The following is a 12,171-nucleotide window of genomic DNA, read 5'->3' as shown; positions in this document are numbered from 1 at the left end:
TAGGAACAAAACTCTAGAAATGTCACTGAGACAAGGGGGAAACTTTAAAAAAAAATCCTAGAAATTTTTATCACAAAACTCTAAGAAACTCTTGAAAAGACAAGATAGCTGGTGCTTAGCAATGAGCAAGTCACTGCAAAGTAGAAGAAGGCTTGTACCACAGCAAAAATAGCATGTGGGAAAAGGGAACCTTCTTCATACACCCTTCCCTCTCACACTGTAAAGCAGAAGCACAAAGCAAGAGGCAATGGACTTAACACAAGTACAGTACAAGAACCTAAACGAGGCAAAAATTGATAACCTGTACAGAAAAAAAGTCAGCCATCTCCTAAGCATTTTCTTTTCTTCCCTTTTCCCCTGAATACCTGGTGGCATTTACACCCAAGGGTAGTAACCCCTGAAAAAGAGTAGTGGTGGGCGCCTGGGTGGCTCAGTGGGTTAAGCCGCTGCCTTCAGCTCAGGTCATGATCTCAGGGGCCTGGGATCGAGTCCCTCATCGGGCTCTCTGCTCAGCGGGGAGCCTGCTTCCCTCTCTCTCTCTGCCTGCCTCTCTGTCTACTTGTGATCTCTCTCTGTCAAATAAATAAATAAAATCTTTAAAAAAAAAAAAAAAGAGTAGTGGCTGAGGCAGAGGGACTGGGAGGTCCACTGAAGAGTAAGATCATCTAGAATAAAAGCCTACAGGTAGTAGCTGAGCCCAAACTGTAAGCCTAGAAGCTCTGATAAACAACCCCATCCTATTCTCTAAACCCACCTGAAGTCTTTGAAGTTATATTCCAAGCTTTCACCCCTCCCTCGGAACCCTCTATCACCCTATCCCCTACCTACACAACAGCACAGAACCAGATAGCTTACAGTTCTCCAAGTAAGTAAGAGACCTTTGAAGTGGATACAGAGGAGGATAAAGTGTGTGACTAACAGAAGAACTTATAAACAATCTAAGCCACCTTATAAAAAGGAAGCAAAATCAAAGAATTTTTTTTTTTTTAAAGATTTTATTTATTTATTTGTTAGAGAGAGAGAGAGAGAGAGAGCACGAGCACAGGCAGAGTGGCAGGCAGAGGCAGAGGGAGAAGCAGGCTCCCCGCCAAGCAAGGAGCCCGATGTGGGACTCGATCCCAGGACGCCGGGACCATGACCTGAGCCGAAGGCAGCCGCTTAACCAACTGAGCCACCCAGGCGTCCCCAAAATCAAAGAATTTGAAATAAGCATAACAAATACTCTCAACAAAAAGAAAGAATACTGTGCAAAGGCTTTTGATCTTGATGAAGTCCCAAAAGTTCATTTTCCCTTTTGTTTCCTTTGCCTTTTGGGACATATCTTGAAAGAAGTTTAACATTGTTAAAATGTCTATACTGCTATACTGCCTAGACCAATCTATACTTTCAATGCCATCCCAATCAAAACTCCACCGGCATTTTTCGAAGAGCTGGAACAAACCATCCTAAAATTTGTATGGAACCAGAAGAGACCCTGAATTGCTAAGGAAATGTTGAAAAAGAAAAACAAAACTGGGGGCATCATGTTGCCTGATTTCAAGCTTTACTACAAAGCTGTGATCACCAAGACAGCACGGTACTGGCACAAAAACAGACACATAGACCAATGGAACAGAGTAGAAAGGCCAGATATGGACCCTCAACTCTATGGTCAACTAATCTTCGGCAAAGCAGGAAAAAATATACAGTGGAAAAATGACAGTCTCTTCAATAAATGGTGCTGGGAAAATTGGACAGCTATGTATAGAAGAATGAAACTCGGCCATTCTTTTACACCATGTGTTGGAGAGGATGTGGAGAAAGGGGAACCCTCTTACACTCTTGGTGGCAACGCAAGTTGGTGCAGCCACTTTGGAAAACAGTGTGGAGATTCCTTAAGAAATTAAAAATAGAACTTCCCTATGATCCTGCAATCGCACTACTGGATATTTACCCCAAAGAAAATGATGTAGTGAAAAGAAGGGCCATCTGTACCCCAATGTTCATAGCAGCAATGGCCACAGTTGCCAAACTGTGGAAAGAACCAACATGTCCTTCAATGGACAAATGGATAAAGATATGGTCCATATATACAATGGAGTATTATGCCTCCATCAGAAACAATGAATACCCAAATTTTGTATCAACATGGACAGAACTAGAAGAGATTATGCTGAGTGAAATAAGTCAAGTAGAGAGAGTCAAGTATCATATGGTTTCACTTACTTGTGGAGCATAAGGAATAACACAGAGGACATTGGGAGATGGAGAGGAGAAGTGAGTTGGGGGAAATTGGATGGGGAGACAAACCATGAGAGACTGTGGACTCTAAGAAACAAACTGAGGGTTTTGGAGGGGAGAAGGGTGAGGGGGTTGGGTAAGCCTGGTGGTGGGTATTATGGAGGGCATGTATTGCGTGGCGCAATGGGTGTGGCGCATAAACAATGAATGCTGGAACAATGAAAAATATAAAATAAAATAAAATGGGGAAAAAAAGAAAGATAAAAAAAACACAAGGCAAAATCAAGTACTTATAAACAATAACCAACTGAAATTATTAGGTATAAGAGAAATAATCTTTGAAATAAAGAACACAATGCATTCACTAAATGGCAAAAAGGATACAGCTAGAGAACTGATTAGTGAGCTAGATGATTAAGTCAAGGATTCCTCAGATTCCCCCAAAAAGACACAGAAAGGGATTAAAAAAATAGGAAAAAATAGATGAACAATTAAAATATGTAGAGGATAGAAGAAATTTAAATGTACATCTAACAGAAGTCCCAGGATAAAAGACAAAGTAAATTGGGGAGAGAGGGGGTAGGAGAGAAGAAGGGATAATATCTTAAGAAATAATTATCAAATATTCCATAGAGTTAAAGCAAATAGAAAATCTCAGACTGAATTGACTCAGATTAAATAGAAACTTCAGTGCAGATTAGGAACAAAGTCAAGAGAAAACATTAAAGTTTTCAGTGGAGGAAAAACGTCACAGAAGAACAAAAATCAGACTGATAACAACTATGAGAAGAAGACAATGGATTATTATTGTCAAATTTTGAAAGAAAAATGGACTTTGAATCAAATATTTTATAGCCAATGAAACAACTGTTTAAAATGCTTAAATGCAATCAACTGTTTAAATGTTTAAATAAGATATACTGAGACAGGGGCGCCTGGGTGGTCAGTTACTTAAGCATCTACCTTCGGCTCACATCATGATCCCAGAGTCCTTGCTGAGCAGGAAGTCTGCTTCTCCTCCCTGGCCCCCCCCCCACCCCCATGCTGGATCGCTCACACTCTCTCTCAAATAAATAAATGGTGTTAAAATTTTCTCAAACAAACAAAAAAAGCTATCCTGAAACACTTAATACTTTACAAAATCAACCACACAAAGACCTCTTTGAAAGTACTCTTAGAGGGGGCACCAGGGTGGCTCAGTCAAATAAGCATCCAACTCTTAGTTCCGTCTCAGGCCATAATCTCATGAGTCATGACACTGAGCCCTACATCAGGCTCCAAACTCAATGGGAGTCTGCTTGAAAACCTCTCCCTCTGCCCCCTCCCTCCTCTCTCTCTCTCTCAAATAAATAAATAAATAAATATTTAAGGGAAAAGGGTACTTCGAGAAAATACTCCAATACACAGAGAAAACCAAAAGATATCCAACAATTTATGAAATAAGAATGAGGGAATAACTCTAAAGTTTGTTATTTGAATTATCATTTACAATACCTGTAACACTCTGTGACTAAAATCCTAAACAATTGGTTAGCTGATTTTTGGGAGGGAAATACACAGAAAGAAGACACCCAAAGGCAAATGAGAATGTTCTAAGATATTAGTGGTATAAGGTAGGAAAGGGGGACGGGGGGAAGAAACCATGACAAACAGAAACACAAAATAATTACAGAAATAAGTTCTAATAAAACAGTAATTATAAACATATAAATCAAGTTACCCATCAACAGATAAATTTATACATTAGATTCTTTTAAAAAATGATCCATTAGTATGTTGTCTAAGAAAGACATTCAATTTAAAATAAAGGGAGGGAGGGGTGCCTGGTGGCTTAGTAGGTTAAGCATCTGCCTTTGGCTCAGGTCATGATCCCAGGGTCCTGGGATCAAACCCTGCATTGGGCTCCTTGTTCAGTGGGGAGCCTATTTCTTCCTCTCCTTCTGCTGCTCCCCCTAACCCCTGCTGTGCGCGCGCTCTCTCTCTGTGTCAAATAAATAAATTAAAATCTTCTAAAAAAATAAAAATAAAAAATAAGATAAAGGGAGGGAAAGAAGATAAACAAAGCAAACAATAACCAAAAAAGAGAGGCAGAAAAGGAATTTTTAAAGGAAACAATATTTTAACACCATAAAGGAAAAGTAAGGTCACGTAATAGTTGAAAAGAAAACAGTTTAAAATACATAACAGGGGTGGCTGGGTGGCTCAGTCGTTAAGTGTCTGCCTTCAACTCAGGTCATGATCCCAGAGTCCTGGGATCGAGCCTCACATCAGGCTCCCTGCTCAGCAGGAAGCCTGCTTCTCCCACTCCCCGTGCTTCTGTTCCCTCTCTCACTGTGTCTCTCTCTGTCAAATAAATAAATAAAATCTTTAAAATAAATAAATAAAGTAAAATAAAATACATAACAATCATAAATACATTAACACCCAACAATACAACACTGACTTTTTTTTTTTTAAAGATTTGATTTATTCATTTGACAGAGAAAGACACAGCGAGAGGGGGAATACAAGCAGGGGGAATGAGAGAGGAAGAAGCAGGCTTCCTGCTGAGCAGGGAGCCTAACACTGGGTTTGATCCCAGGACCCTGGGATCATGACCTCAACTGAAGGCAGAAGCTTAACAACTGAGCCACCCAGGTGCCCCAGCACTTTTTTTTTTTTTAAAGATTTTATTTATTTATTTATTTGACAGAGAGAGAGAGAGCACAAGTAGGCAGAGAGGCAGGCAGAGAGAGAGGGGGAAGCAGGCTCCCCACTGAGCAGAGAGCCTGATGTGGGGCTCGATCCCAGGACCCTGAGATCATGACCTGAGCCGAAGGCAGAGGCTTAACCCACTGAGCCACCCAGGCGCCCCAGCACTGACTTTTTTTTAACAATTAAAGAACTAGAATATATAACAAAAATATCTCAAAACTGATAAACTGATCAGATCAAAAACTAAGAAAAGATACAGAAGATTAAGGATTAAAATAATAGCTATACATCAGGACCTGCATACCAAGTACACCTGGAATATACTTTCTTTTTTAACTTATAAGGAACAGTCATTAACAATCAATCATGTATTTTAGGCCACAAAAGAAGTCTCAGTAACTGTTGAGGAAATCAGAAATCATGAACTTTAACTTCTTTGACTTCCATCATAGAAGTATAGGTTTTATTTCTTAAGCATTTGAAGAATATAGGTAAATATCAAACTACTTCATCAAAATAGAAGTTTAAAAAATATTCTGGTGACCAAGGGGAATAATATAAAGGGAAACAAACCAGATATAGCAAAAACTCTCATAAGATTAAACTTTTTTTTTTTAAAGATTTTATTTATTTATTTGACAGAGAGATATCACAAGTAGACAGAGAGGCAGGCAGAGAGAGAGAGAGAGAGAGGGAAGCAGGCTCCCTGCTGAGCAGAGAGCCCGATGCGGGACTCAATCCCAGGACCTTGAGATCATGACCTGAGCCGAAGGCAGCGGCTTAACCCACTGAGCCACCCAGGCGCCCACTTTAAGAAGAGTTTTTACAACGATCTCGGTTGCAAACCTATGTTTACTAGCAGTTCATGAGAAGAAAAAAACCTTTACAGGGTAAAGTAAAAACTGCACTATAGACAGGTATATTCTTACTACACCACTGCCCTTTTGCATGCAAAGGTTACTTCACAATTCTGGAAGAACTTATACTATACGTGGTATTATCTAAACTACATCTTCCTCCAGGCAGACAGAAAGAGACAGTGTCAAGATGTCCCTGAATATTCTTTTCCCCAACTCTCTAGCAAACTCATTCCCTGCAGTCCAAAGTAAGACAAGGATGCCAACTAGCACAGCCAAGATTTAACTTGTTACTAAAGATGCTGACCAATGCAGTAAAAGTCCAAAGATATATAAAAAGTAGATGGAGAAGATGGCTATTGTTTTCAAATGATATGACCACAAAGAAAGTTCAAAGAATATTAGTAGAGAAATGAGAACTAAAAGAGTTCAGGAGAATTGCCAGAGACATCAATGTATAAAAATCAACCGTATGGGACGCCTGGGTGGCTCAGTTGGTTAAGCAGCTGCCTTCGGCTCAGGTCATGATTCCAGCGTCCTGGGATCGAGTCCCACATCGGGCTCCTTGCTCATCAGGGTGCCTGCTTCTCCCTTTGCCTCTGCCTGCCATTCTGTCTGCCTGTGCTTGCTCTCTCTCCCTCTCTCTCTCTGACAAAAAAATAAATAAAATCTTTAAAAAAAAAAAAAAAATCAACCATAAAAGGGCACCTGGGTGGCTCAGTGGCTTGTGCCTCTGCCTTCAGCTCAGGTCATGATCCCAGGGTCCTGGGATCGAGCCCAGCATCGGGCTCTCTGCTCAGCGGGGAGCCTGCCTCCCACCCCCCGCCTGTCTCTCTGCCTACTTGTGATCTCTGTCAAATAAATAAATAAAATATTAAAATAAATAAATAAATAAAATATTTTAAAAAAAAAACAGTAAAAAATAAACAAATAAATAAATAAAAATCAACAGTATTCCACTACACCACCAAAAATAACTAAGAAATGGAAAATAAGGTAATAGCCACAAAAGCAACCAAAAGTATACATATCTTGAAGTTAAATGAAGAAATGCCAGAGGGTTTTTAGAGAAAAATTTTAAAACATCATTAAAGGAGAATAAAAAAAATCTGAATAAATGAAGAGAAAAATGTTTCATAACACTGTCACATGTCCATTCTCTCCAAATTAAAGTCATTGCAGAGATGGCAGGATAAGGCTGAAGATAAGGTTGCATAACAACCTAGAGCTACTGTACTCTAGCCCCTGATACTGGATCAGGACTCCTCTTCTAAAGTCTTGACATGTGACCCTACCAGATTTTCTGCTGGAATGCAACAGACAGCAGTGACTCACATGCCTGCTACAGCTTCTGTCTCCATGAGTTTTCCCAGTGAATGCCGCTCTAGCAATCCTGATGTGTCTGACCATTTTACCTTATTTGCAGAATAGATATACATATATAAACATATTAAATAGATTAAAGTAGTATTTTAATCCTATTAAAAAGAAATTTGAATTCATCAAAAAGAAGAAAAATTTTTGTAGCCATCAGTACTATCTGAAGTCTCAAGGTAAATGCAAATTTCACCTCTCAAATGATAAACATATTTTAATGTATATATATCTTTTTAAATTCTAACCTGCAATGTTTTCAAGCGTTTATTAAGAGGTAACTCATCTACTTCCAGAATAAAAATTTCCACTGCCATGTTCAGTTTCTGTTGCACTTCATTTCTTTTGGCAATCAAACTACTCCCTTCGTTCTAGAGAAAGAAAACAAAGAATAACCATCATTAAGACACCAGGTGGTTTTTTTTTTTTAATACACACTGACCTATGTAAAAAAAAAAATAATGTCTTAAAGTGAGTAAAATTTAACATTACATTCTCCAAACACCGTAGCTTTTAAGACAAGCATCTTTCTCCTGAGATCACCAAACTAACAAAGAGCTTCTTTCCCTTAATTAGAAATAAGATATTTCATAATCCTACTCTTATTTTTCCCACTATATGGACAACATTGAAATTTTTGTTTTTCTTAAAAAATTATCCAAGTTCCTATTATTAATTATACACTAACTCCCTCCTGCTCCCATTCCACCTGTCAATTCCTTCAACTACTTATCCTTCGAGATTCAGTTAATCTCCACCATGGTAAAACCTCCAATTTGTTTAGGTTTGGAAATAGGCATATGAGAGAGATCCAAGAATTCTATGCATTATCTCTATTATAGTACTTATCAAGCTACATTGAAACTATTTATATGTATATCCCATACCCAAGAGAATCATGTCTTAAACAAATCTGTGTCTCTGCTACCTATTACAGTGTCTGCCACATACACTAAAAAGCTTGAATTTTATATTCTTTTTTGTTTAAGTTCAACCAGGCCATTTTATAACTATATGCAAAAAAGAAAAGAATCTCTTCATCAAAAATACACATGGCAATCAAGTTGAGGTACTGTGCAAAATACATAAATGAAATAACACTAAGACCTAAATTAAGTTCAATAAGGGAAATAAAATGTCGGATGCCTGGATAGCTCAGTTGGTTAAGTGTCCACCTTTTGATATGAGCTCAGGTCATGGTCTCATCATGAGATGTGGCTCTGCACTAGGCATGGAACCTGCTTAAGATTCTCTCTCCCTTTCCCTCTGCCCCTCCTCACCCTCTCTTTAAAAAAAAAAAAAAAAAGGCAACTCTAAGCAGCAGTTATAACTCCGGATTTATTCGATAATCCATTCTTCAGTCTATCAAATGAACTTTCAGGAAATGAAGCCCAAAATTAAATCTTGAAACGTTAGCAGTAAGCAAAAACAAATAAGTCCTTTATTTTTTTTTTTAAAGATTGTATTTATTTGACAAAGAGAGAGACAGCCAAAGAGGGAACACAAACAGGGGGAGTGGGAGAGAGAGAAGCAGGCTTCTCACTGAGCAGGGAGCCCAATGCAGCTTCACAATCCCAGGACCCTAGAATCATGACCTGAACTGAAGGCAGATGCTTAATGACTGAGCTACCCAGGTGCCCCCAAATATCTCCTTTAAAAAAAAAACATCAAAGGAGCATCTGGCTGGCTCAGTCTGGACAGCATATGACTCTTGATCTTAGAGTCGTGAGTTCGAGCTCCACACTGGTGTAGAGATTACTTATGTAAATAAATAATTTTTTTTTAAAAATCTACTAGAGGGGCACCTGGGTGGCTCAGTCAGTTAAGAGTCTGCCTTTGGCTCAGGTCATGATCCCAGTGTCCTGGGCTCCAGCCCCACATCAGGCTCCTGCTCAGCGGGAAGTCTGCTTCTCCTTCTCCCACACCCTCTGTTTGTGTTCCCTCTCTCACTGCCTCTCTCCCTCTGTCAAATAAATTTTAAAAATTCTTTAAAAAAAAAAAAAGAAATAAAAGAAAAGAAAAGACATCATGAATTACTTTAATATCGACAACATAGTTTAAATGGAAAGAGAATACACCTTGCAGGCAGACATACCTAGGTTCAAATACCGTTTTAACATTTATAACTATTTAATCTTGAGCAATTTCCTTAAACCCTGTAGGCCTCAATTTCCTCATTTATAAAATAAGAACAAAACTGTCCATTTTAGAAGTGTAAAGAAAAAGTTTATAAACTACCTAATAACATTACTTGTGTTTCATATAGATTCAAAACTCATTGCTTTTGTCACTTTTTTCTTCTGTAATCAGAAGTGATCAGTTAGGGTCTAATATGTAAAATGACACAAATACAGTCCCTTGTACAAATTTAACATTATGGGCATTTCCAAAGACCTAGTTATTCTGTTCAGTTCTCACCTACAGTCAGCTATTGCCAACTGAGCAAACTAGGTATGAACTAGGAAGACAACTTTTGGGGTACAATCCCCAGAGGTAGAAACCACAGAAACCACCAGTAATTTAGATGCAGCAACTTCAAACACAAGTATGGAACTCATAGGTACTATGGAAAGTTATGATTGTGGTAAGTATCTTCATATGAAAAACAGGAGCTCTGTTCAGCTCAATATAAACTAAAGAAAATTGTGAGAAGAAATATACTTGTACCTATGCTAATAAAGATTTCATAGGAAATATTCTGTTCTTCATACCCTCCCCTACCCACAAATAACCACCTTTCAATAATGGGTGCTTAAATAGCATTTAATAGTAAGGCAGAGTCCAATACTGCAGCATAAAACACACCACTCAGATCCCAAAACAAGATACATTAGCAGGTGTCTCAACCACCATGCCTTACAAGCTTCATCCCCTTCAAAAGCCACCATCTTTTATAAGCATAGCTTCCAAAGTTCCTCAAGGATGGTATGCCCAGTTGCAAGAGCCTCCACCAAGCATCTGCAGTTTAAAGTTTCTCAAGTCCAGATATAAATTACCAACTAGGGAGATTTACCTAACCAATGCTGCCTAGTAACATGACTGAAATATCATTTTATTAAATTACCAAAGAAAAAGAGAAGGAATTGACCAATGGTCAAAAGTTCATGCAAAAGGGGAAAAGATTTTCTTAACACTTTATCCACAATCACCGTTTATTTATTCTATCTTTTTTTAACAAGGCAAGAAAATTGGGAATCAAAATATTAATATGAAGATGCTATAAAATTTAAAGATTTCATGCAAAGTATCACTATAATATCCACAATCTTTCCCAAATGATATCCCCTTATGATCAACAAATAAAACCATAAGAGAGAAAAATTCTGGACCCACCACATTTTCACAAGTTTGTATGTTCTCCTGAGCAAGATTGTATTCTGTCCAAATTCTCTCTAATTCAGTCAAAGAAGCTGGGATAGTAAAGCAGTCTTCATCTAACACTTGCAGAGCATCTGAGAGGTCATTTCCAAAACGAACATTGATGTTGACACGTCTATTTAAAAACAAAAGCAAAAAGGAAAAGATTAAGAAATTTTTAAGTTGATGTGAGAAACAGTTGCACTTTAATAATGGTCTAAAGTTACAACATACAATGTTGTCTATGAAGAGGTACTTGCTAAAACCTTATATAAAATCATCAGTTAACTGGTATAATTTGTAATTAAAAATACATTTGATTCATGGGGCACCTGGGTGGCTCAGTTGGTCAAGCATCAGACTCTTGATTTCAGCTCACGCCATGATCTTAGGGTCATGGGATGGAGCCCTGTGTAGGGCCCCACACGGGGCAGCAAGTCTGCTTGAGATTTTCATTCTCCCTCTCCCTTTGACTCAGCCCCCCTGCTTCTACACAGAAGCATAATCAATCAATCAATCAATCAATCTTAGAAATATATACACATTTGAGAAAAAAATCAAATAAAACTTTATTAGAAAACTTTTACATAGAGGCCCCTGAGTAGCTCAGTTAGTTGGGATCTGCCTTCAGCTCATGAAGGTCATGATCCCAGAACCCTGGGATCCAGCCCTACATTGTGCTTTCTGCTCAGCAGGGAGCCTGCTTCTCCAGCTCCCCTGCCTATGCCCTCTCTCTGTGTCAAATAAATAAAAATAAAATCTTAAAAAAATAATAAAATAAAATAAAATAAAGGACAACTTTAAAAGTCTGATCATATCAAAGAGACCTTCAATGCTGGTATACAGCTAGATTTCTGAATAATTCCTTAAAAATGTTAGACTTAGCTAATCTTGTTTACCAAGACTGCAAGCACATTAGTCCTTGTACCCTATTAAGCAGACTAACATTTGTGGAGTTGAAAAAAGGAAAAAAAAAAAAAACAACAACAACAACAATTGGAGAGGCAAGCCAGCTAGCAAAAACAACAAAGTCCATCCATATTCTTTTCTCTAGTTTCTAACAAGACAGCCACCACTCAAATAGCACATTATTTCCTCAAAAATGTACTAAAATACATTGGATTATTTTGGTCCTAAATCTGTCCCATACCTGTGGCAGTGTAGCCACTTAGTTTCTGGTAGTGCATCAAAAGTTAATTAGGCTCTAGAGGAACAAAATTACTCAAACTATCTAGAGGCTTATAAACCAGATGACAGCTGATGGATTAAACTGGAGAATATAAATTTCCACTGGACAAAACAGCAACACACAGTATTAATTCAGATGAACATCTTCTTATTGTTTCAAAGTATCTGAGAAAACGAGTAACTGATTTATGTGCTTTGTGTAGCATGAAAAGGGAATTAGGCTGTCTTGAGAACTATTTTTTCCCACATTCCAAAAAAAAGGAAGAAATTATCCCTAACCAGCAATAAGATAATCATCTATTAATATAAAATACCTACATAAATCATATACAGAGTCTGACAAATGCTTAATAATCTCTGCACAAGGATTCCTAACCAATTTCTTCTCTCCTGATTCCATGAAGACCACTTTTCTTCTGACTGTATGAAAACCACTTTTTTCTTTCAAATCTTTAGTTTTGATATAGGCCTAAAAATAATA

General features: G+C 38.0%; 1 protein-coding gene across 2 annotated transcripts in view; it reads right to left on the bottom strand.

The window, feature by feature from the left end:
- LOC111147390 (serine/threonine kinase 31) overlaps positions 1–12,171 on the bottom strand; it is an 88,408-nt gene that overhangs the window by 42,506 nt on the left and 33,731 nt on the right. For both annotated transcript variants that reach the window (XM_022503392.1, XM_022503393.1), the window contains exons 10-11: positions 10,479–10,638; positions 7,394–7,516 (exon numbers count right to left, since the gene is read on the bottom strand). In XM_022503392.1, the coding sequence (XP_022359100.1) occupies positions 7,394–7,516; positions 10,479–10,638 (283 nt within the window). The remainder of the gene's footprint in view (positions 1–7,393; positions 7,517–10,478; positions 10,639–12,171) is intronic.

This window comes from Enhydra lutris, unplaced genomic scaffold (genome assembly GCF_002288905.1).
Source record: "Enhydra lutris kenyoni isolate GAN:26980312 unplaced genomic scaffold, ASM228890v2 scaffoldscaffold16, whole genome shotgun sequence".
Classification (NCBI taxonomy): domain Eukaryota; kingdom Metazoa; phylum Chordata; class Mammalia; order Carnivora; family Mustelidae; genus Enhydra; species Enhydra lutris.
The sequence above is the reverse complement of the archived record's forward strand: the minus strand, read 5'-3'. Positions and strand labels throughout refer to the sequence as shown.